Below are 26,512 nucleotides of genomic sequence, written 5' to 3' on the forward strand. Positions count from 1 at the left end.
CCATGATGCTCTTGATTTGAATCCTAATTGTTCATACATCTGTGATGTTTTTTTTAAGAAATGTAATCATTCAATCATTACAACTTTGTCAAACACCATCTGCACAATGTGAGTGAGTGAGCAGATAATTTAACAGCTGGTATTTAGACCTTTTACAAACTTAAATTATTTCTTAAGTCCATTTCACTATGTCGCATGTAGCCAACAAATTTAATCACTGTGAGGGGAAAGCATGCAGAACTAGCAATTAAAACAACTTTAGATGGACAAACTGTTTTTTTTAAACCTTGTTTGTTAAACTAACCAACTCATCACAATCTTTACCAAAAGTCACAAACTTAAAATCTTATTTTTTTTTAAACATAGTTTACTAAAATAAAAGCTATTAAATTTCTTAAAGTTAAGAGTGACATGACTTTTAAAGCATTTTACCTGAAGTCAGGTACAGCGAGATTAAAGACGTCACCCTAGGCAGTCACATATTTTATCTTTGTACAATAAATTGCCAATGCTATGATCTACATGATACAGTTGCACTAAGAAGGTTCCCTAACAGCACAGTTGGCTAAGATGGGAGTGGAGAACTCGAGCGACTAAGTCCCACTAAGCACCCTCAGAATGAACTGCACATCAGGCCACATCATCAACCATCACAGTGCCTGGGCCTAGCACTACTCCTGTGGCTGAATGAACACAAAATGCCCTTGGACAAGCTCCAAAATGTACAGTTGTGGCCAAAAGTTTTGAGAATGACACAAATATTAGTTATCACAAAGTTTTCTGCTAAACTGCTTTTAGATCTTTGTTTCAGTTGTTTCTGTGATGTACTGAAATATAATTACAAGCATTTCATACGTTTCAAAGGCTTTTATCGACAATTACATGACATTTATGCATAGAGTCAGTATTTGCATTGTTGGCCCTTCTTTTTCAGGACCTCTGCAATTCGACTGGGCATGCAACTTCTCAATCAACTTCTGGGCCAAATCCTGACTGATAGCAACCCATTCTTTCATAATCACTTCCTCGAGTTTGTCAGAATTAGTGGGTTTTTGTTTGTCCACCCGCCTCTTGTGGATTGACGTTTTGGTCCCCGAGCCACTCAATATGCTCCATCGTGCTGGAAAATGCATTGTTCTTTACCAAACTGTTGTTGGATTGTTGGAAGAAGTTGCTGTTGGAGGGTGTTTTGGTACCATTCTTTATTCATGGCTGTGTTTTTGGGGAAAATTGTGAGTAAGCCCACTCCCTTGGATGAGAAGCAACCCCACACATGAATGGTCTCAGGATGCTTTACTGTTGGCATGACACAGGACTGATGGTAGCGCTCACCTTTTTTTTCTCCGGACAAGCATTTTTCCAGATTCCCCAAACAATCGAAGAATATGGCTTTGCCCCACTCCTCAGCGGTCCATTCATCATACTTTCTGAAGATCAATCTGTCCCTGATGTTTTTTTCTTTTTTTGGAGAGAAGTGGCTTCTTTGCTGCCCTTCTTGACGCCAGGCCATTTTCCAAAAGTCTTCGCCTCACTGTGCGTGCAGATGCGCTCACACCTGCCTGCTGCCATTCCTGAGCAAGCTCTGCACTGGTGGCACTCCGATCCCGCAGCTGAATCCACTTTAGGAGACGATCCTGCCGCTTGCTGGACTTTCTTGGACGCCCTGATGCCTTCTTAACAAGAATTGAACCTTTCCTTGAAGTTCTTGATGATCCTATAAATTGTTCATTTAGGTGCAATGTCAGTAGCCACAATATCCTTGCCTGTGAAGCCATTTTTATGCAACGCAATGATAGCTGCACGCGTTTCTTTGCAGGTCATCATGGTTAACAATGGAAGAACAATGATTTCAAGCATCACCCTCCTTTTAACATGTCAAGTCTGTCATTCTAACCCAATGATAATGATCTCTAGCCTTGTCCTCGTCAACATTTTCACCTGAGTTAACAAGACGATTACTGAAATGATCTCAGCAGGTCCTTTAATGACAGCAAGGAAATGCAGTAAAAAGGTTTTTTTGGGATTAAGTTAGTTTTTATGGCAAAGAAGGACTATGCAATTCATCTGATCACTCTTCATAACATTCTGGAGTATATGAAAATTGCTATTATAAAAACTTAAGCAGCAACTTTTCCAATTTACAATATTTATGTCATTCTCAAAACTTTTGGCCACAACTGTAGTATAAAACCTATTTAAAATATTAAAGATTATAACAACAATGAAGTGGAGATGAAATCTCAAATGGAATATACAGGACAATTGAAAAGTCTAGACACAAATTTATATTATTTCTTCATTCTAGAACACTACTGGATTACTTTCAAAACTATGAAATAACACACATTATGTAATAAAATAACAGTCAGTTCATTTAAAAAGTTTTGTCAAGTGCATTTGCAAAACCCATCAAACTCTCATGATGACTATCCAGTAAAAGCAAGACCAAGACTTACCTCTGCAGCAGAGTTGATTTAGAGTTACCAGCTTCAAAAATTAACAATTAACAGCACCTCAGATTAGAGCAGTTATAAAGCCTAAAGTTAAAGTAGCAGACGCATCTCAATATCAACTATTCAAATAATTGCATGTTTTGGATGCCTTCTGCATGGTTTTAAAATATAGAAAGAAATAAAAAACATGGAATTAAAAGGTGTGACTGGTAGTGTACATACAAACGTGTTTGTCAGATTTGGCCAGATGGGTCTTCCAAAAACCATTTGGCCATATTTACTTACTAAACATTCACACCCAAGATTTCATAAGCATGAAATAAAGGCATGCTTAGTGAATCACTATATCAATGATTATGTTCTTTGTTAACTGCTTTATGATCAGACTTTTTTTATATAGCTCATCCACCATACAAGTTATTTTAAATGAATTAGAAGTTGGATAACACATTAATATAAACCTATAATTTAAATTACAGCTGGTACTCTTGTCAGTCAGTTAATTAAGAACTTCATATAAAACTAAAACAAATGTATCAAGACGTTGGCATAACCTGATAAAAAAAAAAAGTAAAAATACAGTATCCAACACAACACATATGTAACAGAAGATACTTTATTCTTAATTTAAATAACTTAAATGGACACAACTGCCCCTAAGCCCACACCGAACCTCACAAAATGGTAAAAGGTTACCCGTATGCATGGTCTTAGCAGAGCCCAGAGCCATTAAAATAGAGCTTTCGTGGGAACCATAGGCCCCCCACAAAACGGACATCGCTGGATGTGCATTGAACGCAAATGCAGCGATACAAGAGTGACAAAAATGAGACATTCCCTCACCAAGAGCAACATCGCTAGAAATCAGCTCTAATTTACACACGTTTAAGGGGCATTATAACTAGAACATTTTTAAAACAAGTCACATTATTGGATTAAAAACTAAAAAAGGTGTACAAGGATTGTTGAAGAGCGCAAATGTGTCTTCAGATGAAAAGGGACTGTCTCATTCTAGATATATATAAAAATTATTTTTTTCATGAGACTTGCCTCTTGAGGTTCATGGGCATGATCTCTGACAAAAGCCAGGGAGTGAAAACTGGTAACACACACCCATGGTTTAAACTGGAAAATGTGTAGAACAGACAACATAAAAGCACAAATACATGGAAAAAGACACAAGCACATTTTAAAGTTATATTCAGACCACATATTAACCCATTCTAGGCTTTCCGAACTTCATCTAATAACACACTACACTGCTGTGAAATATTATAAAGGGACAAAGTTGCACTTCATACCTAATAGATATTACAAATTAGATTAGCCTAGAATGGCATAACCATGGAGTCACCTATGAATCACTCAATTTAAACAACCAAATCTATAAAAATTACTCCACTTATTGATAAAGGGACATTAGACAGTCTTAAATGCTATGCAAGTAAAGCAAATGAAACTCTTTAGACCACTTTATAAACCATCAACTTACTCACCAATCTAGTGCCTGTGAAACACTTAGACATTACATTAATTTATTTTTCTCGTGTTTAATTAAAGATCTGTGGAGCACGTAGAGACCAGTTGCCTGATAAAGTGTGTTACCAAAACTTAACCAATGAACCCTGGCAGTACTTTTCCACTTAGACAATCAGTGAAATTACTTTACCAACTTCTGTAGGAAGTGTCCTATGCATGCATGGCATACTGCCGCAAGTATTGGCCAAATAACAAACAGGTTGATTGATATCTAGAGAACTCTTTCTTTCCCTTTTTTAAAAGCTGGTGTTATATTTTAATTTGAAATTATTTTAATATCTTAGAACTGTGAGAAATTTTCATTCTGCCCTTTAAAGAGGGTCATGGGGCAAAATACTGATATATTGATAAAATGTTCCTTATGAGATGATCTGGGGACATAAATACATGCTTGGAAGAAAAAAAAAAACTGTTCCTTTTCCATGTGTAATCTACATTGTCCTCATGAAAGTCATAAACCTGAGAGCAGAGTGCGGATAAAACAAACCGTAATAAAAGGAATTCATGTACAAGGCTAAATCACAAAACAATAAAAAGCAGAGATAATTTTCTAAAACAGAAATCATAAAAAGGAGGAAAATATGGTCTCAATTCAATATTTATATTGACAAAAATAAAGAAACAAAAGGATTATTCATTATTATAGTCGCCTCAAAGCTCGTTTTTTGTCCGTTTTCTTTTTAGCGACTCCAGTATTATTGCTACTGCTTGTGCCACTGGCACTGCTACCATTTATGCCGTTGGCTGTAGCAATTGTATTTGCAGCGCTAGCTGTAATTGCACGTTTGCTCGGATCTCCTGCATGTTTCTTGGGCTGTGGTCCGTCGCCTGGCTCCGGAGCTCCCGAACTTCCTCCCATAGCATGGATCTCGGTCAGCAGGTGGGCACGTGAGGCATATTCTGCATAGTCCTCCAACAGTAATCTCCCGGCCTCCTCATTCAGAGCCGACTCTGGATTCGGGTGGATCAGTAGGCATTTAATGGTCTGAGGAAAAGAAGAAAGGGGGAAACAATATAATAAGATTTTTAAAAGGCAGCTTAGAAATCGGACGGTTTTGCAAGAATTTTGATCGGCGTCACCTGAGAACTGTAGGCTGCAGGGATTCATCAAACAATTCAAGCAGTTGCAAATGAATTGAAAATGGATGGATTAAAAATGTGGCAGGGATGGGGAGGGGACAGTATGGTGAAAGCTCCACAGGTCTCCAAATTCTATCTTAAAATGTTTTATTTTATTTTTTTATGCATTTTAATTACAGGCTACAGCCCTGTTTCCAGTCACAATCTGTAAATCTTATTCTCCTTAACATTACGAAATATTTAATTTACTGCAGGGGTCTCCAAATCCAGTCCTGGAGGGCCGGTGTCCAACACAGTTTGGTGGTGATGCTTCTCAAACACAGCTGATTTAACTAATCTGTTAATTACTAGGTTCAGTGGGTGTGTTCAGGTGTTGGTGAATTACAAACTGTGCTGGTCACAGCCCTCCAGCACTGGATTTGGAGACCCCTGATTTAGAGTAACTAAAGTGTTCCATGTAAAATCGATTGGACCCATGAGATATTACCAAGCCTGCACTTTTTACGATAAGAAAATTCTACCAAACCAACGTGTTGACAAAGTTACTGAAATTCCCAGCGTTTCCTAGAAATATTTCATGCTAGCCACGTCCCCATTGGGATCTCAATGCGTCCATCATGTTGTCACTAATTTTTTCCCATTATGCACAAGATTATGACACCACTCTTATACCAGGTGCTCATCACACACTTGCTACATTGTCATTGCTAAGTTAATACACATAATTTGTGTCACGGTACAGGACGAGCCTATTCCAGGAAAAAAAACATTTTCAGGTTTGCTCCAACAGAACATTGGTGATCTGTACTACTTACCAACAGTACATGCCTGAGGCCGAGTTCTGCCTTCCAGTCTCTCTTCAGTACATTGACACAGATCTCACCCTTGTGTCCAACATTTGGATGAAAAATCTTGGTCAGGAAATAGCCCCGGGGTGGTACAGCAGGAAAATCCTTGCCCAAGACCAAGCGCATTCTGAACACTCCTCCTGCATATGGTGTCCCTTCTGTTCGAGCAAACAGGAAATGCGCAAATGCTAAACCTTTTCCATATTCACACTAACTAACAGTGCGCATCATGATATGACAAATCATGACTACCTGGCCCCTCGATGGCAGTGTGTAGTTCTGTGATGTCTTCCTCACTGGGGTAAATTTTGATACCCTCTGGCGGGTCCGCTGCTAGTGCTGCCACTTCTTTATACACCAGTCTCAAAACTTGGGGAGGCAAGTTTTCCACATTCGAGTTCTGTACAAGCACACGAAAACAGACACAATAACATTTAAGGTGAGCAATGGGATCACTCCTGTAGGTTACCAGACCAGACATTAAACTGACGTCCAGTCACACTTTGCATGGAGCACGATTTGTTCAGAAATTTATAACTTAGTATTCAGACTTATTATACAGGACAGATATTATACACACAAACACACATTATGCTAAAATCAAATAATTGCATTAGAAGTAGAAGCATGAAGGCCTTATGATCTTATAGCTTATATGACTCATGTGTTTATTGGTTTCTGTAATCCCTCCTTCACAACATAGGCACCATGTACTGTACTTCTCATGTGACATGGGCTTCAAGTCAATTAATTATATTAATATTTAAAAGAGCACCCAATTTGCATTTTCTGGTAAGAAAAACCACACACATACGCAACTACATAAAAAAAAAAAAAAACAATGCACTGATGAATAAGGCTTTTGATTGGCCAATTGCAGCAAGAAAATTTAAGTGCATAGGTTATAACCGGTATACTTGCGGCAAAACTCCACAAGAATTACTGACTATGCATGCATTTATTACCTGTAAGAAATTGCCACTTTTTTTTTTTATTTTTTATTTTTTTAATAAATTTAGTCCTGTCCAATTCTTTTTTCCCCGATTTTCTCCCCAATCTAGTCGTGGCCAATTCCTCCCCGTCACTAGGAGGCTCCCACACACATTAAGGCTACTACAACCACTCAGTCGGGAGGACGAAAGCTATCCCGTGTTTCCTCCGAACCACGTGACGCGAGCCGACCGCATCTTTTCGAACTGCTCGCTCACGCACCGTTAGGGGCGGAGTAACACACTCGGAGGAAAGCGCTAGCCGCTCCTTCCGTGTGCGCGAGCTCACAGACGCCCCTGATTGGCTGTAGAGCCGTGATTAATGTGGGAGCACAAGTACCTCTCATCCCTCCCCCCTGAGAGAGCTCGGCCAATCAGCTCTCTCTGTGCCTCCGGCTGTGAGAGGAAAACAGCATCACCCGGGGTTCGAACCAGCGATCTCCGGATGATAGGGCGAGCGCTTAACCACTGCGCCACTCGGAGGCTGCGAAATTGCCACTTTTTGTGATAAGATAATTGCACGGGTTCATACTGCAATTCCAATTTCTATGTGATTGTGCAAGACTACTTAAAACTTTAGAGAAATGCTAGAATTTCTGTTGAACAATCACCTCATTAAAAATAATAATAATAAAAAAAAAGACAAATGCAAAATCTTTTTCTAAATAGTAGAGGCATCTTAAGCACTTTTACATTTCAGGCACTTTGCTTTAAGAAGATATCATTGGGAATCCTTTCCCTCTATCCCCAGCTCTGTGCTGTAGTACGAAGAAAAGATCACTGCTGGTTTTTAAACAAAAGTCGTATTCATGACTTTGTTAAAAGAGCGAGATGACAGCAATGTGTGATATGAAAATTGCTTCCAGGTGCAGTGGTAGGTGCAGCGGTGGGCATAGCGATGAAAGCGAGGAAACTTCCAGAAGCTTGTTTGAACTATAGTTTCATTTCCAATTGAATCAGTGTTTTAGCTTGGCGATAGCTGGATCAGAGGGAAGTATAGCTTAATCATTATCTCCATTGTCATGTGCATAGCCTAGACATCCACAGTTATTTGGGTATGCCATTTTATCCATTTGTTTACACCCATCACACCGGAGCTTGACTTATGTTTTATTACAGAAAGGATAGTAATAAAAATGCCATTAAAACAGGGACAAAAGTTCAAGCTTTATAGTATTTTAAATTCTGTCCAAAACTGCTACGAAACAAAGTTTAATATCTCCAGCATACACAGTCAGCAGCCACTTTATTAGAATCATGTATACATTTATGCTGTTACCCTATATCACCTAAAGTTTGACACCTGATCAACAAACTCGTATGTGGTTAACACATAGTTGCATGCATGAATGCTTGGTAGGCTGTAATGTTTCAACATTCCTTCACTGGACCTAAGGAGCCCAAACATGTTTAAACAATGGCTCTGTGCACAAAGCAAAGTGCAAAGACAAATTTGCTATTAAAAGCACAGGCGATACACAGTGGTAACTGTGGGTCCCACACAATCCTGATCAGACAGAAACATGCCCCTTTACACACCTTTTCCCATTTACAATGTGACATCAAATCAACATGGCCATGCATGCTGTTAATAATGTGACAGTCCATTTTTATTCCAAATTAGTTTGCAGAAATATTGGCTTTAGCTGTGCTCAGTTAATATATAGACAGGACTAGGCTAAATCCATAACCCTGATCATACTAATTGCTGTTGTGAAACAAGCCCATCAACAACATTAGAGTTGTGACTATCACTACCTGTCTAGCATTAAAGTTGTAACTATCACTACCTGTCTAGCATTAGAGTTGCGACTATCACTACCTGTCTAGCATTAGAGTTGTGACTATCACTACCTGTCTAGCATATTTCTTACACTTCTCGATTATCGGGTAGTAGGGGCAAACACTCCCTTTCCATTTTTTCCCCTTAAACCCAGACAATAAAAAAGCACAGGAAAATGTTGTTTCTATGCTAAATGTTGTTTCTAAATGCTGACTAACCCTGCTTTCATGCTTGTAGTGCAGCACCCCAAAAAGTTAAAAACGTTTTGCTTCCTTAGGCTAAATGTCACAAAAATTGGCATGCACTACAGGAAAAAAAGCCCCCCCCCCAAACACACACTTATCCCCCCTCCAAAGAAAAAAGAAAAAAGTATTGACTACAACATATGAAGAAACAAGTAAAAACCTCTGGGTTACGCCTCTTGTGTCAGACGAAAAAAAACTCCTTGGTTATCTATTATTACTATTGTTTAATTTGAAGCCACAACGATTTTTAATTTGATATATATGAAAATATATATGGAAATATGCTAATTGCATAGGTTAATATTGCACTTTTAATTTCTATGTAATTCATTGTGCAACACCAATTAAAACTTTTGGAAAATGCTAAAATTTCTGTTGAATAATCTAATTTTTTTTTTAAAGAGGAAAAAGAAACTATCCATTATTTCAATGTCTTTGAAAAGAAAAAAAGCAGAAAAAGGTAGTTGTAACGTTTTAATTTTTTTTTACTAAAAAACTAATAGACCGGAGGAACACGAACCCACCACACCTGGCATGCAGTGGTTTTATATAACAGAACAGTGGGTCAGGCTTTACTTGATGTGCAAATAACTAATACAATAAACATGCAAATGTCTATATGGCGTCATCTGGCGACTTCGAGCACACAGTAGCTACATTTCCCCTGAAAAGGGTTGGCAACCTGGATACTCCAACACTAATCTTGTGTCCATTCAATAGGGGAAAGAAAAAGGAGAAAAAAGGAAAAACTAAACACAAAGTTGTTGTTGTTTTAAAGTGGAACTGTAATTTACTTAAAAACAACAAGAACACCGGTTATTTAGCCTGAACATGCACATGGAATTTAAAATATCACACACACACATCCAAGTAACACATCCTGAGCAATAAGTTTATTAGTTAGTCTTGTTGATTTCCTCCAGTCTCGACACCGAGCTTCTGAATTCCTAGTTACCACCGTAATAGTGTGTCTGCTAAGAAACCATAAAACATAATTTCCTAAGTTAAATCATTTAGCCTGAATTGCTACACGTCGTCCATCCCTCAGCTAGCTAAAACTAGCAAAGTTAGCCACTGCTAGCTGACCAGGCTAGTATGAAAAGTAGCAGACTTGAAAAGGAATATGTAATTAATTTACTTAAACCGGTAGAAATGTCCGAGACAAGCTTACCATATCGCCTGTAATGAAACCACGGTGAAGCTGAACCAGTCCAAACAGCAGTTTGTTCCGAGGCCGGTGGGGTTTAATGCTAACGCTAGCTAGCTGTAGAATAACTCACACTTAAGCTAGTACCGCTCCAGGACAGTGACAGGGTCCAACATAACTCAAATTAACTACAACCTTTTAAATTAATACACAAAAAGCATTGTCTATTTAATTAAAAACAACCCCAAACTCAATGAGTCTGTTTGGCGAGCTAAAGTTAAAATTAAAAAAGCAGCTAACGTTAACTTAGCCAGAACAAGATGGCCAACGCTAACTTTACTGTTGGCCTGGTTAGATTCTCGCCTCTAGAAGTTTATTATCGGGTTCAGTAATGTCGATAAATGTCAATAAACAAATATATTACGTCTCTTGTAATGGTAGCGTGTTTCAACCAAGGATAGCTAATAAGCCTCGGTATTTAACTAGCTAGCGGTTTTGACACAGGAACAAAAATACGAAGCCGAAAAAAAAACCAAGATTTAGCCAATCAGCGTGTGCTGTACTATTGCGCTTTTAAACAACTAGAACAGTCAAGCCAATCATATCATTCCTTATGGTTACGTAACCGCGTCTGGTATCCTGATGAAGCGACCGAAGTGGAGAATGCAAAAAATGCTTTTATATGATTGGTGCGTTTGAAAAACTCGAACCCTCCCTAAATGCAGGCACAGCCTACTACACCATGCAAGTCTATTGAACACAGAAATAAAGTAAAGTAAAGCAAAAGTAAAGTAACAATTTACAGCTGAAATCTGTTTTTAAAAAATGTGTAATTTCACCCCGGTACCTTGTCAAATGTTAATGAGAAAACGGAAGATATACATATAAGTGAATAAGTATAATTTAACAATTGTCCTATTTTCTACATAGTTGTGACCTTAAAACTGAAGACAAACATCCATAAAAACACATGATCATGTGTATCTGTGCTATTTATTTGCCTTTGTCTATCTATCTATCTATCTATCTATCTATCTATCTATCTATCTATCTATCTATCTATCTACAGCATAAGGTAGAATGCTCCGGGTTTTAACATATAAATATAATGGCTGAATTTTTTAATTATAGTAAAACTATTTATTAAGTTAAAATATTTGCATAGCATGAAAAATCACTCAATTAATTTGTACTGAACTCAAAAAATTGTATCGTTCCCGAAAAGCGTTTTTAGTCACGTGACTAGGAGAATAACGCTGACGCGTAGTTGGAAGAAAAAAAAAGAAACGCAAACAGTCTTGGATACGTGTGTGGAAATTTAGTTACTCTCTATATATATATATATATATATATATATATATATATATATATATATATATATTTTTTTTTTAGGGGTAAAAGTGAACGTATTTCACTTTATTGAATACAGGTTGTTATTTTACTGACTAAAATGTTTGTTGGACTTAAGCACGGTGTATAACTTGGATTTGGCACGTCGACCTCCTGGGGGCGTTTTCATGAGCATCATAATCATCATCATCAACAACAACACTGCTGCTGCTTCCGGTTCACCATTTTGCGGAAGAGACTCCAGCATCCCAGTTGCATGGGAACAGTAGAGTTGTTTATTTATTTTGTTTCTTTTAAGTCGTGTAGAAGACTTTACATCTGATTCACGGCAAGCTGGTGTTTGAATTTTAGTGTACTCTGTGATTAGAGGCAAGTAAACTAGATACTACTGCTGACTATCTAGCAACTTAGCTAACCCGGGGTAGCTGTATGCTTGTTTATAGGGAAGGTCACGTGATGTCTTCAATACGTACTCGAGATTTTTTGAAAATCAGGTCTTTTTTTTTGGCGGAAGGATTAAATCAATGATTAAATATTGCCTGTGTGTGTGTGTGTAGCCCCTCTCCAGCTGGATTTCAGCAGTGTGGAAGTGTGAAAGTATGAGTGGGTTGGAGGTGTTTCATGAGAAGCAGAGGTTGGAGCTGTGTGCTATTCACGCCCTGAACAACGTGCTGCAGGAGAGAGTGTTCACCAAAGAGGGGGCCGATGACATCTGCAAGCGGTCAGAGCACGTTTTTATTTCTTTATTTTTGACCTCTAACCTATTCTGTTTCTGTTTGATTATGGCATTAATGTAGCTGCCCACCTGGTCTAGTATGTGTGCGTGAAGTTTGCATGTTCTCCCCCTGCTTGGTGGGTTTCCTCTGGGTTCTCTGGTTTCCTTCCACAGATTAAAGACATACACAGTAGGTTGATGGGCATTTCCAAATTGCACAAAGTTGTAAATGTGTGTGCTTGTGCTCTGCAATGGGTTGACACCCCATCCAGGTTATACCCAGCTTTGTACCCTGAATTAAATTCCCAGAGATAGGCACAAGGCTCCCCATGGCCCTGCACAAGATAAGTGGTATAGATAATTAATGGATGAATGAATCATAGGGCATTTTCACATTTTGCGTGATTGACTTGTACTGTGCCCAGAAACAAATGCTCCCCTTCCCTGACCTTTGCTCTTAGTTCCTAAGTACACATGCTACACTCATTTATACTCTCCGATACAGCAGGTGGAAGTATGCACATTCTTTGTTTGTGAGCTGCTATTAAACACAAGCGAAGAAGAGAATGAGGCTGTTAACCTTTGCACAATTCTAAACATTAACATATTTTGGGAAAGTTGTCAAGTCCTTCCTACTTTATCCGCTATGACTGTGTAGGTTAGAAGATGAGATTCTCGCGTGCTATGTGTACACTAAGATTTTGGAGGAGACCTAATACCAAATACCACTGATGATATTAGGAGGTACATTCAGTTCCATATCTGATTCAATCCGTGCCCCAGTACATTGTATCGTTCTAAGAACAAACTTTTTTCAACAGATCCGGCACGAAGAGCAAAACTAATGTGAATGCTGGCCAGAGGGAATTGGGGGAGCACTCGTTTCTGGACACGGTTATGCCTTATTTGAAAATGCCCTAAGTGAAAACACCCTTAGTGAGTGAGGCAGTGTATAGGCAACAATACATAGTAGTTTTGTTTCATTCTGGTCAGCAAAGCATGTTGTTTTGTATCTTTGATAGCCATTGTAATAAAATTCTGTACATGGTAAGAGTGACGGCAGAGGTAGCAATGTAATGTGTTTACAACAGAAGCAGATTGCATGGCCAAAGGGTTTTCAGAGCATTCTGCATCCATACAAAAAGGAACACATGTTGCTGGAGTGAGGTTTATTAGGGAGCTGTGAAATCCAGCCAAAACATCTGGGCATTTCCACTGAAGTAAGAAAATTGATAATCAACATGCAGATTAAAATGCAAGTCAGTCTTTTTTTTTTTTTAATATTTAAGTTCTTGGTAAAATAATTGCCCAAACATTTACCAATGACGCACCATGACACTGTAACAACCCTAAATATCACTAGTGCAGACTGCAGATCTTTTTATCTGTAAAATTAATTTCAAGCAAATCCTCAGTGCAGATTCTTTTAATAACCCAACTATTCATATAATTGGCTCATTATTTAAATGTATTCAGTCTTTGCTATTTTTTAACATGTTTATGAACTTTCTACTGATAGAATGCATTAGGACCAATTATGTTTTATCCATAATTGATGGCATGGTTTTAAATTAGGTCATAATACAGACTAACTTATAGTTTCTAAAACACCAAATGACTTATAAGTGAAAGTCTGCATGCTGCAGCCAAGCTAAAGCTTTTTGAAATTAACCTTCATTTCATATGCTGCATTAGTGTACTTTCAATCAGAAAATGGAAGTTGATATAGATTGTAAGTGTCCCCTGAGGCTCTAAAAGTGGCCTAGCCTATGCATTTGCATACATTGTAATTTACAGAATGTAGTTTGTAGCAATACATTTTGTTTTTAGGTTTAGTAGATGTTCGTTCATTATTGCAAATAAATAAATTGGTCAAATTCATTAAAGTAATTTTATTTTTAAATTTTTACTCCCATGCAAATGTGATTGCAACTATTCACTAATTACCTTTATGTGCACCTGTTGCATTCATAAATACCTTGGACCAAACTCCTTTGATATCATCTAAATTAGATTCTTTAAACAGATTGGTTAGCCTATATTTGAATAAAAATAGGAAGAAGACTATTATTATTGTTGTTAGTATTAATAACATTATTATTATTATGTTTTGGATTGTTATGATTACTTATGAAGTATTTTTGATATTTCCCCCTCACATGAGCATGTTAACTACGAATAGAAAGTACCATTTTAGATATTTCCTGAAGTTCCGCAAATATGTAACAAAGCATTACATGGGTCAGTTTTCTTCATCTACTATGTACTAGAGACTATGCTATAACTGGTAGTGTTTGCATATAAAAGACTAGTATTGCACAATATTGTACTGTGTGGAAATGCACCAATCAGCCATAACAATAAAATCACCTGCCTGATATTGTTTAGGTCCCTCTTCTCTCAACAAAACAACTCTAAATCATCAGGGCATGGACTCCACAAGACCTCTCAAGGTGTGATGTGGTATCTGGCCCCAAGGTGTACCTATAAGTTCTGTAATTTGCAAAGTGGGATATTCATGAACCAGACTTGTTAGTCCAGCACATCTCACAGATGCTAAATCAGATAAAGCGTTGGGAAATTTGGAGGCCAAGTCAACACTTAGAATACTGTGTCATGTTCCTCAAACCATTCCTAAATGATTTTGCAGTATTGCAGGGTGCATTATCCTACTGACAGAGGCCACTGCCATCAGGGAATACTTGGTCGGCCACAATTTTTAGTATTTGTTACATGTTAAAGTAGCATCCACATGAATGCCAGGACCCAGGGTTTTTCAGTAAAACTTTGCCTAGATCATCACACTGTCTTTGCAAGCATGCCGTCTTCCGGTAGTACATCCTGGAGCCACACTCAGCTTTTTAAATACCAACCAGCTTTGTTTAAATTCCGCACAGTGTAAAACAAACCCTTCTTCCTGCCACCTTCTTCAATTGCTGCATGGTCCAGTTCTGACATTCATGTGCCCATTGTAAGAGCTTTCAGCAATAGACCCGAGTCAGCATGGGTCCGCTGTATGGTCTGTGGTTACCGAACCCCCTATACAGCAAACTACTATGCACTGTGGTTTCTAACACTTTCCTATCCCAACCAGAAATAGCTTTTTTAATAAATTGTACTACAGTAGGTCTTCTGTGGGATTGACCCAAACAGGCTAGCTTTTGCTTCCCATTCAGACTAATGAGCTTAGACACGCATGGCTTTGTCACTGGTTGGACTTCCTTAGACAACTTTTGGTAAGTACTAATTACTACCTACATACCAGGAACACCACAGAAGACCTGCCTTTTTGATGGTATTCTAACCAGGTTTTTAGCCCTCACAACGTGGCCCTTGTAAAATTCTCTCAGAAACGTACGCTTGCCCACTTTCCTTTTTTTAGCACATCAACTTTGAGAACCTATTATTCATTTGCTGCCAAATATATCTCACCCCATGCAGGTGCTTTTAATGTTATGGCTGATCAGTTTAAATGTGCTGGGGCTGCAACAAATATTTTTTTTAACCATTGAATAATTTGCTAAGAATACAAAGGTAAACAAGAAATTAAAAATTCAAAAGATGAAAGCCTCCATACAAATGCTTCCTACTGATTTGGAGCTGTCATAATGAAACTGGCTACATGCTATTAATGTTATTAAACAATGAAATTGCTATGCTATTTTTTTTTTGCTAACCATAACAATGCTAAAATGTCAACCCATTTCTGTGTACAGTATTGAAATTGTCAAAAAAATTAGACAGTTTGTCATTTGACAGCAATCCTTGCCTTGGTGTACCATACAGGATTAGACAAAAAGACATTTATTTAAATATATGTGACCTTAATATTTTCTTTTAAATGCCCTTCCAATAGCCTTGCTCCACAGTGTATGGTGAACCCGCACCGCTCTGTGCTGGGTACAGGGAACTATGACGTGAACGTGATTATGTCGGCCCTCCAGAGTCGTGGATTGGCCGCAGTGTGGTGGGACAAACGTAGGTCAGTTTGTTCATCAAATACACAAAACAATAAACCTTTCTACCCATACAGCCACTGCTTATCTGGTTACTATAATTGTTACTGGTTACTAATAACTGGTAAATATTATCATTTCTTGTGACTGTACACTTCTTCTCTCATCTCAGGTCGGTTCAGGGCCTTTGTCTGGAGAAGGTGCAAGGTTTTATTTTGAACGTCCCATCCCGGGTGTCGCTGGGACTCGTGTCTCTCCCACTGAGACGCAGACACTGGATAGCAGTTCGGCAGGTCAACGGCCAGTACTACAACCTGGACTCTAAGCTTAAGAGTCCTGTTTGGATAGGAGGTGAAACAGAACTCAGGTAAATGAGTTTGACCATAAAATAATAGTATTATAGTAATGGTAGTCATAGTAACAGAAATGGTGAAAAAACTGTCCGTTTTAAAGCAAGCGCATTAGCTTATGAGGTAGTTTAACTTTCACATATTGCCTTTGCCCAATTGTTATTTCTGGAACCTGGAGTGACTGTGTGCATGACATTGTTTAGGGTGATGTGCACGGCCTTGGTCTTATTGAATAACACCTGTTCTTCTCTTGTGGTATTTCCTGTATTTCACTGTGGTATGGACAGTGATAAAAATTTTGATATTTTTACCACCACAATGGATTTAAAATAAAGCAATCATGATGCGAATGAAGTGTAAAATTTTAGCTTAATTTCTGGGGGGTTAACAAAAGTATTGCATTTACTTTTTAAAAATTACAGCCACTTTTTACAAAGTGCATTAGTTTTTAAAGGGTTCCAAAGAAATCTGACGATTGATAAACAATTCAATGGCCATATTTTTGTGATCAGTTTTTAGTTACTTATGATTAATTAAGGAGCAATGTACAGAGGCAAAATGTAGAACATTTTGTCACTGCACAGGATGATATACCCTCCCTGGTCAAACAAAGGAGCATACTTTTCTGTTCGACTACCTTTGCCGTTGTTTACGGTGCACAATGTAGTAGTCAATTAATGTGCAGAAATGATTCCTCGTGCTCCCAGAACCATTCTTTCATAAATTAAGTCCTGGAATATTCCTGTGCCATCAAGGAAGAAAAACTCTATTGATGTGATAACTTGGACATTCAGGTCATCAGTTGATTTAATTTTATTGCCATATACAGTAATATTGCTGAGACTAGATTTGACTAACCGAAGCAACCTTAGTTCATAAAACTCGTACAGTGATCATTATGTTGGATGGGCGCATCACTTCTTCCCCATCACCCTGAAATAGGCTTAGTCCGAACTCCTCAATCCACATGACATCCACTGCAAGTCTTTATGCTCCCTAGCAAATTGAGGCTTTTTTTGTGAGTTCTCATTGCATTATACGTGTGGAAATGCTCTTTACTTTTAAACATAGCTTAATTTATACTGATTTTTTTATTTAATTTATTTTATTTCATTTTTTATGACGCAACTCCAAGCATCCTTTTTTGGACCACACGTGTTCCATGAAATTGACGGATCAACACTATCAGGTTTTAAATATCCTTTGGACATTTGTTATTCCAATTCCAGTCATTTCAGCAATCTCCTTGGTTGTTTTCTTTGCTTGATGCAGGTCAATGATTTGACTCATGAAACAGTGACTCATTTTTTGGCAAGGCAGTGTGTGTGCAGTTAATAAAAAATGGTCTACCAGTAAAATCTCTAGATTTACCCTCTTGTTACTCTTGCCTTTACTATTATTTTTATTTAGGTTTCCATATTTACCTGATATTCTAAATAATTTTAATTTGTCTATGGTGATAATGGTGATTTACTGTGGAACTCAGTGTAAACCTCAGTGTCCATATCTATATCAGCTTGTGTTAATTGTGCACAAATGACCATCTATCCATGTCTATGCCTCCAGGTCATTTCTTAAAGAGCAGTTGTCTCAGGATGTTGTCGAAATGCTTCTTGTAGTCCAAAGAGAAGTGGAGGATGATGGAACATGGCTTATTTCAGATGGCTGTGAGAACTGAAACCTCAGGAAGGACAGGAAGATCACTCAGATGGTTCATCCAGGATGCAAAAAGTTTTTTTTTTTTTTTAATCTTTTAAACAGTATGGTCCTGAGTGAAGCAGCACTACCAAAGAAGAAGAGAGCAATCCCGGATGGTCAAACCTACACACAGAGAAGTCTGATCGAATGCTTAATATAAGGGACGGCATTGCTGTTGTAATGGACGTGTTTTTTTTTTATAATCGATGTTTGAGCCGGGATAGCTGTATGTAGTACAGACTGCTACAGCTGCATCGCCTGCCTTTTTTCTTTCTCCACTCTTTTCATTTCTCTCAGGACAAGTGTTTGAGTTTTAAAAAATAATGTTTTAGTGTTATTTATTCTGCATCTATGCACTGCACTGCTGAGGTTGATGAAGGTGTGTATCTAACTATGCACAGAAATACTACAACACAGTCTTTGTAAATATAATTAAAGTTGCAAGTCGTTTCTGTTCATCCACCTCTGCATATTTTGGGGAACATTTTCTCCTGACTCTTATTCATTTGCTTATGGTTTATTTTTTTATTTTTATTTTTTCAGTTTGTTCACATATCAGATGATACACATGGAATGAAATATTACACTAATAAAGTGACTGTTGTTTAAAAAAAAACCTGTTCCCTCAGTCTGTACAGAGCTTGCATTATTGTCATGATATGCATGAACAATCAAGTCCATAGATAATTACATATTTTTTGTTGTTGTTGTCTTTGCTTAAGCTAGCACTTTAGAATTGTTGAAAAAAAAAACTCCAGGTTAAAGTTATCAGCTACATTTAAAGTATGAGCTTTCCATTTTGTGTTTCCCCGCAGTCTTTTTTTTCCCCTTTTGATTTCATGTCATTTGTGAAAAATGAGACTGTGTTGGATTTCAGAATTAACAAGTGCTGGAGAAACAGATACGTCTTCTCGTTATTTAAAGATTGCCAGGGACATAAAAGGGTCTAGATGCACATCTTCCTCAAGCCCTGAGAGATGGTGGGACCAGTCGAGCAGTGCTGGAGGGTTGGAGGGAACGTGGTGCAGTGCGAGGTGTGACTAGAGCTGAGAAGTAGGTGGGTGCTGTGCCGTTTTTGGCTTTGTAGGCAAGCATCAGGGTTTTAAATTTGATGCAGGCAGCTACAGGTGCAGAGTAGAGAGCGGAGAAGTCGGGTGGTGTGGTAGAAGAAGTGGTGAACCGGGGCAGACCTGCCAGAAGTGAGTTGCAGTAGTCCAGTCTTGAAATAACAAGGGACTGGACAAGCACCTGAAGCACCTACAGGCAACCCAGATCCTTGGTGACATGCTGGAGTGATAGCACCATAAAGGAAAACGGAGGAAAAAGAATAGTGATGTAGTTGCTAAGTAATGAATGCAGGTTTTGCATCAGTGGAGCAAGACACAGTCAGTTTTGTGTTCTTCAGTGGTGTGGCTGAATGACAAAGATTGTCACTGAAACTAGCTATTCTGTGATGATATACTGTATGAGCCTTGCTACCTCATCACGAACATCAGGCACATGGGGTAAAGACCATCACTCAAGAATGTTTATGTAAGATTTACAAGTAAATTTCAAGTCTTGTAGCATATCTAAAAAAGTCAACACAGTTCTGTCATCAAGCGGAGCAATAAAGCTTCTCCTTGGAGTGTCATAATTTCTCAATCCCCGTCACACAAGGATTTTGTAGATGGTAAAGACTGGATTGCGTTCTGACGGATTTGTCATTGGGATGTCACTGTGTTGTTGCTGTGTTTAGTTCCCACAGCCACCTCTTTGTGCTGTGACCATAGTTGGTCCATGCCACGTTGTAGAAGACGCATTAGGTTCATATTACGTTCTTCCAGTGCTTACCATGTTTATGGCACACATGCAGCAGGTTATCAGAACGTCTATGTCACTGGAACCAATTCTTTATACTATCACCGCGTGATGAAAAGCACTGTGCATGTTGCGGTATTTTTACCAACCCCGTCGGACACAGTGACGAGGTAGTAAGCATGCGATAAGTGCCTGCTAACAGTGTGGTGTGATCCATCGGACATAGTAACAACTCAGTTCGATCTCAAAGGACGTGGTGACAACATTTGTGACAACACGATAGGCGCATTCATGGTCTTCGGCAGGGCCCTTACAGATTCCAATGCCTCTAGAGAAGAGGAAGAGTTCCACTGCAATAGCTTTAATTGCAGCTTTGCATGGGGCTTCTGCCTCCGTATAATGCATAACGTAATCCACTACTAATGGATATCTGCTTGTGGTCTCAAGCAGTGGCCTGGCCAGGTTCATTCCACTTAACCTGAACAGCACTTTGAGAAAGTTTAGTGTCAAGGGTAAGGTTGATGGCAGATCTGCCAGTAGGTGTCTCAACTCCAGCTTAAATTCCACACTGTCATGACACAGCCAATGGAATCATTCCAAAATATGCCCCCTCTCATGTGACTGTTGAGGGTGTGGGTGGGCCAAGTGAATGACAGGATTGTTCTCTGACTTATGCCACCACCAGCAGCTCAACATGGTCCCCTCCATTTATGGTGTCATTGCCATCCCGGATGAAGAGAACCTATTAACAGTTACAGTACACATACTGTTCACCTGCAGAGCAAAAGAGGAATTTTGAATTCCATCTCTTTGTGGGAACTTTTTTATCTTGTGGTATTTTCTGCTATGCATTTAGAATATTGATTACAGGGTGGGGCATGATATGGCAATTCTCATAACAGCTTGTCAAACCTGGGAAGAAAAAGTATTCCCATGAACAGTTCCCAGTGGCGTGGTATACTGTATATGCAAGCAAGGGCTCATTCTGGAGAGGCATACGACCACAAAACATAATCCTGCCACTAAAAGTCCCCAAAAGCATGCTTTTTATATTGTGCCTGTTTTTTTTTTACCTCAACTACACCTAAATTAATTGATTGCCAAATGCCATCCACTAGTTAGCTCACCCAGTGATCCTTCTGAGCGTAGGGAGCGGTCACTTCTGCTCCATTTGACTAACCTAAGGAGTGCGAATTCACTGTTCAGAATGATTTTATCTTTAACCTCTGTACATTTATGCTATAAAATGGTAAACATTTATGAACACCTCTATTTCTTTAAGCATCAAGCTAGGCTGTGATGAGTGATGTATGAGGGGGATTTTAGTTAAACAGGGAGTTTGATTGTGCAGAATAACAGAAAACAGTTATGAGAGTAAAAACGACATTTATTTGTCTATGCAATCCCCTGCTACACTAATGCACTTAGTGTTTGGATACCATCAAGGTAGAGTTTTATCAGCACTCCAGAGCTATGATCGGACTACCTGCATCCTATCTGAAACGCTGGCCTTCCGGCAACTCCTTCAATGGCCCAAATGTGGAAATGGCTTGGAGTGAAGTCAGGACTGATTTAAACACCCCTTGTATATTTTCCAGCAAGTGTTATATATTTAATAAATCTGCTTTTATTCTTTATGTTTAAAAGCAAATACCTATTTTAAGATTAAGAACTTTGTTTATTACTGACGATGTGTGCAGCCATGTTGATTTGATGTCTCTTGGACTCAAATGATCTCTGAGTTGAGTAGACCACCTTGACTTGACTTGACCAAGTAGAATTTATGCGATGTTTCTTTTTTTTTTCTGGTCAAAGTGGAGTTGATGGTTCCAAGCTCTAAATTTAATGCAAGATTCCTTCTGTGGTGCCTGTATCATCGATCATGTACCCTCATCCACCTCAAAACTGCTAAATCATATCCAGTAAGCAAGTAATATACAGCATATCTATGAAACCTTCATAAAGCATACCTAGAGTAACAATTTTGCTGATTTTTAGGGTACCATGTGTGTTACATTCTTTAGTAAGTCATTTTCATGGTAGGAAACGCCTTTTAAAGTTACATTGTACAAAAACTAAATGTAAAGCATTGTATTAATGTAAAGCATGCACAAAAACTTAGTGTAAAGCATGGTATTCTTTTCTATGGCATGACACAAATAAAACATAACAAAACCCAAGAGTCTGGTTCTTTTATTTTCAGTAGATTTATTTTATTTATATTTAGTCTCAGTAGTGAAAAAGTAGGCCATTCAAAGGAGCATTAAAACCATAGAAACACAGGGCTACTGGATTAATAAGTGTAGGATAGGAAATGGCAGGATTAATGCAATGGCAAATTGAGTATATTTATATGTGTATACATACATACACACAGAACATCTCATGAGGACCCTGAATCACTCACACACAAACATAACACACAGTGTTTGTTTCTTACTTGTTTCAAGTGAGAGAACAATCCTGCAAATTAGGGTGGATACACTTGAATCAGTCGGCACGTTTATCCATCACAAATCTTTGTGATTACAAATTTCCACTATAACTTCTGATGTTACAAAACCTTGAGGGTTACGTTGTTTGTTTTGGACTGACAATATATATATAAAAAAAAAATAATAATAATATTGCAGATCATTACATTTTTCAGTTCTCGATCTGCATAGTATTTCTAAATAAAAAGTTGCAAAAACATAAATGTAAAAATAGGCACATTTGCACAGATTTGTGCATTTGCACTACAGAATAATTTCTATGGTAATATTATTATTATTATTACATAAGATAGACAAACTACGTATCATTTAAACATCTGTTATTAATAACATACATATTTATATATAATATACTTTATATTCACTTATTAGGAAATAACCTCCTTAGAAATAATATATTTTTTAAATCATTGTTATGCTGTAAAGTACAGATATATCGTTTTTAGAACATGAACCCTAATTTGCAGATGTGTGCTTTATCAGTTATTACAGTATTATTGCTGTGTACATTATGGCTACTACACTGCAGTCAGTGGCAGAGGTTGTTTGGCTGCAATTCTGTCTGGAAACCTATTTCCACACTGTAGCCAGCTGAGAGACTAAAAAAACCGTAGCTCTCTTGTTTTTTATTGTTGTCATTTCCATTCTTTAAGCATCAATGTGCATTAACACTCAAACATCATGTACAGTGAAATATACAGTATACAGTATATCTGTTTCATATAGTAATATTGTATATTTTATAGTATTATAGGGTGTACAAGGTAATACACAATTTCCATCTATAAAAAGGTACAGTAAAATATTTCCAAAATAACCCCAAAAAAACAACAACACATTTTTATTAAGTGCGCATTAAGCTGTAAGGTCATACAGAAAATTGTGCCATTATTCTTCATGTGACTTAGTATACAATATAAAAACTTCCAAACAAAGTAGTAATACATTTAAAAATAGAGTAATAAAGTAACATCAGTCTGGTAACGTCAGTACCATTTGCTGTTTCGAGTAAACACGACTTGGATTTTTTTAACTTCTTGTTCTTTCTTCCAAATCTCAATGGTCCTGACGTTCCATAGTGTTTTTACACACCTAGCATTCCAATGTCTTTCAAATTAGTCTCTCAGTAAAGTGTCCATCCATATTAAAACTAAATAATTCCTATATTTATATATCTTTTTTTTTTATTTTTTAAACACTATACATACAAATTAGCGCGAGTACAAGTTCCTTGAATGGGCAGGGTTGGGGCGTGATTGACTACCCGTATAGCCTGTCAGCATGCTGGGAGAGTACTGTACTTTCACATGACCACAATGGGATTGGACAGACATGGCGCCACACAGACAGACAGATCCAGGAGGAGACGGATGACAGACAGAAGAAAAGACAAGAATAAAAGCAAATGTCAGTATGCAATGAATGAACAATCAAAGTTGCAAACTGTATAAAAGGAAATTATACTTGTAGGCCTTTATTTTCGTGTCAGCGCAAGAGGGCTTCGCTTGTTAACGCCTCAGTGTTGCTATTTTCACTGTCCACAAGCCAATCTGCATTTCTCTTCTCTAGCTACTTTCATGATTGTGAATGAAGGGAGCAGTGGGGAGGACTACAACATTCAGAATCCACCAATCCATTGTTTCATCATTGTTTATGTATTTTTATATTTAATAATATCCTTCTGAGGTCCTGTCTTAACAGATACAATGGCAAAACTGTCCTATCCATTCATACTTCTACATTTTGTAGTTGACATGTACACCTCCTAGAAATCCTTGCAAATTTGTCTGAATACAATTATGCTACAGTACAAAAAAAATATGTTTATTACACTTATTATACCATATCAGTGTCGTTTGGACACCAATATCATTAATTTTATATACAGTAGGTTTATTTGCCTTACTGTCACTTTGTCACCTGACCATATACTTTTGCATTTAGATTTTTTATGCTCCCAAAAGATAATTTCAAAACCATATATGAGGGTGAGTCAAAAATTATCCGCATTTCGATTATATTAGGATAAAACTTCTTTTGGCCTTATCAGTGCTTTCCGTTCAAGGCTACTTTCTCCCCAGCCACCAGGTGTAAACATGTGCGACACTGTATACAGGATAAAGCGGTATAGACGATGAGTGAGTAAGTAAGTGTGAGTGAGAGTGTGTGGCATGCAATGGACTGGCACCCTGTCCAAGGTGTACCCCACCTTGTGCCCCGAGTCCCCTGAGATGGGCTCCAGGGCTCCAGTGACCCAAAACAGGATAAGCAATATAGAGAGTGAGTGACTGAGTGAGTAGATAGTGAATAATTTGCTGAAGACATTCTGCAGGGTCTCCTCGACATTAATCTGTCTAGAGCCTATTTAACTATGTTTTACATTTTGAGTGTAGCATTAGCCTAACTTTAGATGGTTGGAAATTCAAATGAAAGCTTGTACACTGAAATTCAAGTCTCCAAGAGATAATTACACTACTACAATAATCAACATAACATCGAGTGACAACCCAGTGAGAAAGCCTGTTTGCCGTAAGATACGCAGGCTACTGATTATTTCATCAACTAAAACGTACAGTATATGAAATCTGTAACCAAATTCTCACATTCGGATGCTTATACACTGTAAATACAGAGATGGTACAATATAACACTATGATCTCGTGCCTTGATCACGAAAATAGGGCCTGTAATGCCTTGTTGGAACTCAAGGCTAAATCATAATAAAATTCATCCACTTCATTTTGTATGTATTGTTTTACTGAAAGAGGCCGGAGAAATAAAAACATACCGGAAATCAGTGTTCAAAATGAACAATTATGTCATTTTTCATGTTCGATCTGTTAATATATAGAAAAAGGTTTCATATATAACATTATAGATTTCAGCTGGGAATGCATATACACCCAGGACAAAACCTACTGTATCTAACACAATTTGTGCCAATTTCAAAAAATACTATCGTTTCACCACCACAGTCCTAAAATCTAGGTGTAAGTTTTCTCATTGCTTGCAAATGAAAAGAAAAACACATCTAGAACCCGTTAAAACCCCGGCAGAGATTAAAAAAACACAAAAAAAAAACAATGGGAATGCCATGAATCATGATGATGGCACACAGACAGGGGAACTCACAGAGGGGGGTGGGGACTGCCTGTCACTCAGAGGCAGGCTCTCATAACCAGGGTTGCCATTGGAGGAAGTGTTTGGAGTCCTGCATAGAGACACAGAAAGAAGGACAAAAAGCAAGGAAAGAGGGAGGAGTGACAGGAAGGGACACAGAGAAGAGGCCATGCCACATACAGAGAAAAGTAAAAGACAAACAAAACAGGACCAAGGATGGAAAGAGAGAGAGAGAAAGGGTGGAGGAGAGTTAAAGAGATGAACACACACCTTATATAAGACCTTATTCATTACAATAAACTGTTTATGAGGGTTCTGACGGAAAAGAAGCAGGGTGGTAGCTCAGGGCAACAGGGAGCGCATGGGAGTAGTGCAGAGGGCTCTAAAATGTACAGGTTAGGAATAATCTTATTTTGGCACAATATTATCTACTCGCAAGCTCTCCTAAGAACATAAATGCACATAAAATAACCGCAGCCCGAGCAAAACACAAAGCGTGCGAAAGCAGCGTAGCCAAGCAAAATAAGAGAGAGTGTGAGAGATGGGAAGGCGGATTGTGGAAGCGCAAATTTGATTTGGGAGAAAGTACTGGAGAGGGTGGATTTTTACCTAAAAACATTCAGTCTGATCGCCTCAGGTGGATTACTGTCTGTCTTCAAAAGATCGACAGACTGATAGACAGACACACAGACAGACAGACCTCTGGCCTTGTGTCTGTTCATTTGACTAAGCTGCACTGTAACATGTCCACCTGTCACCTGTCTGTGTGTCTGTCTGCGTGTGTCTCTCTGTATGTGTGTGTGTGTGTGTGTCTTTAGGGGCATTTGCAGCTATCTATATGTGTCTACGTAGATTTGAGCAAAAGTATAGTACTGTGCAAAAGTCTTAGCCAAATCTGTATAGATGTTGAAAAAAATGAATGAAAAGATTCTTATTTATTATTA

At 38.1% G+C, this 26,512-nt stretch overlaps 3 protein-coding genes across 9 annotated transcripts in view; 1 reads left to right on the plus strand and 2 right to left on the minus strand.

Annotated features, from left to right (window-relative positions):
• Window positions 1-3,051: 3,051 nt before the first annotated feature.
• ube2s (ubiquitin-conjugating enzyme E2S) lies at window positions 3,052-10,624 on the minus strand. The gene is made up of 4 exons (XM_053493577.1): window positions 10,109-10,624; window positions 6,173-6,320; window positions 5,888-6,078; window positions 3,052-4,977 (listed from the first exon to the last, which is right to left on the minus strand). The coding sequence occupies exons 1-4, from the start codon at window positions 10,109-10,111 to the stop codon at window positions 4,633-4,635; spliced, it is 687 nt and encodes a 228-aa protein (XP_053349552.1). The 5' UTR covers window positions 10,112-10,624; the 3' UTR covers window positions 3,052-4,632.
• A 926-nt stretch (window positions 10,625-11,550) lies between these two features.
• Window positions 11,551-18,679, plus strand: josd2 (Josephin domain containing 2). Its single transcript, XM_053495075.1, has 5 exons — window positions 11,551-11,803; window positions 11,992-12,155; window positions 16,006-16,131; window positions 16,278-16,472; window positions 18,022-18,679. The coding sequence occupies exons 2-5, from the start codon at window positions 12,034-12,036 to the stop codon at window positions 18,131-18,133; spliced, it is 555 nt and encodes a 184-aa protein (XP_053351050.1). The 5' UTR covers window positions 11,551-11,803; window positions 11,992-12,033; the 3' UTR covers window positions 18,134-18,679.
• Window positions 18,680-22,147: 3,468 nt separating this feature from the next.
• Window positions 22,148-26,512, minus strand: part of ttyh1 (tweety family member 1) — a 28,019-nt gene continuing 23,654 nt past the window's right edge. For 2 of the 7 annotated variants that reach the window (XM_053494777.1, XM_053494776.1), the window contains exon 14: window positions 22,148-23,743. In XM_053494777.1, coding sequence (XP_053350752.1) covers window positions 23,660-23,743 — 84 coding nt within the window. In that variant the 3' untranslated portion in view covers window positions 22,148-23,659. Of the gene's footprint in view, window positions 23,749-25,580; window positions 25,660-26,512 lie in introns of all 7 variants that reach the window. The other 5 variants (XM_053494773.1, XM_053494774.1, XM_053494778.1 and 2 more) reach the window with 5 other exon arrangements.

This window comes from Clarias gariepinus, chromosome 4 (genome assembly GCF_024256425.1).
Source record: "Clarias gariepinus isolate MV-2021 ecotype Netherlands chromosome 4, CGAR_prim_01v2, whole genome shotgun sequence".
Taxonomy (NCBI): Eukaryota; Metazoa; Chordata; class Actinopteri; order Siluriformes; family Clariidae; genus Clarias; species Clarias gariepinus.

Coding starts and splice junctions, on each gene's coding strand:
- ube2s (XM_053493577.1), bottom strand. Junction 6,079..6,172: donor CACTGCCATCGAGGGGCCAG/GTAGTCATGATT, acceptor TTGCTCGAACAG/AAGGGACACCATATGCAGGA. Junction 4,978..5,887: donor GCCTCAGGCATGTACTGTTG/GTAAGTAGTACA, acceptor TCTTTTCCTCAG/ACCATTAAATGCCTACTGAT.
- josd2 (XM_053495075.1), top strand. CDS start 12,034: ATGAGTGGGTTGGAGGTGTTTCATGAGAAGCAGAGGTTGGAGCTGTGT. Junction 16,132..16,277: donor GTGTGGTGGGACAAACGTAG/GTCAGTTTGTTC, acceptor CTCTCATCTCAG/GTCGGTTCAGGGCCTTTGTC. Junction 16,473..18,021: donor GGAGGTGAAACAGAACTCAG/GTAAATGAGTTT, acceptor CTATGCCTCCAG/GTCATTTCTTAAAGAGCAGT.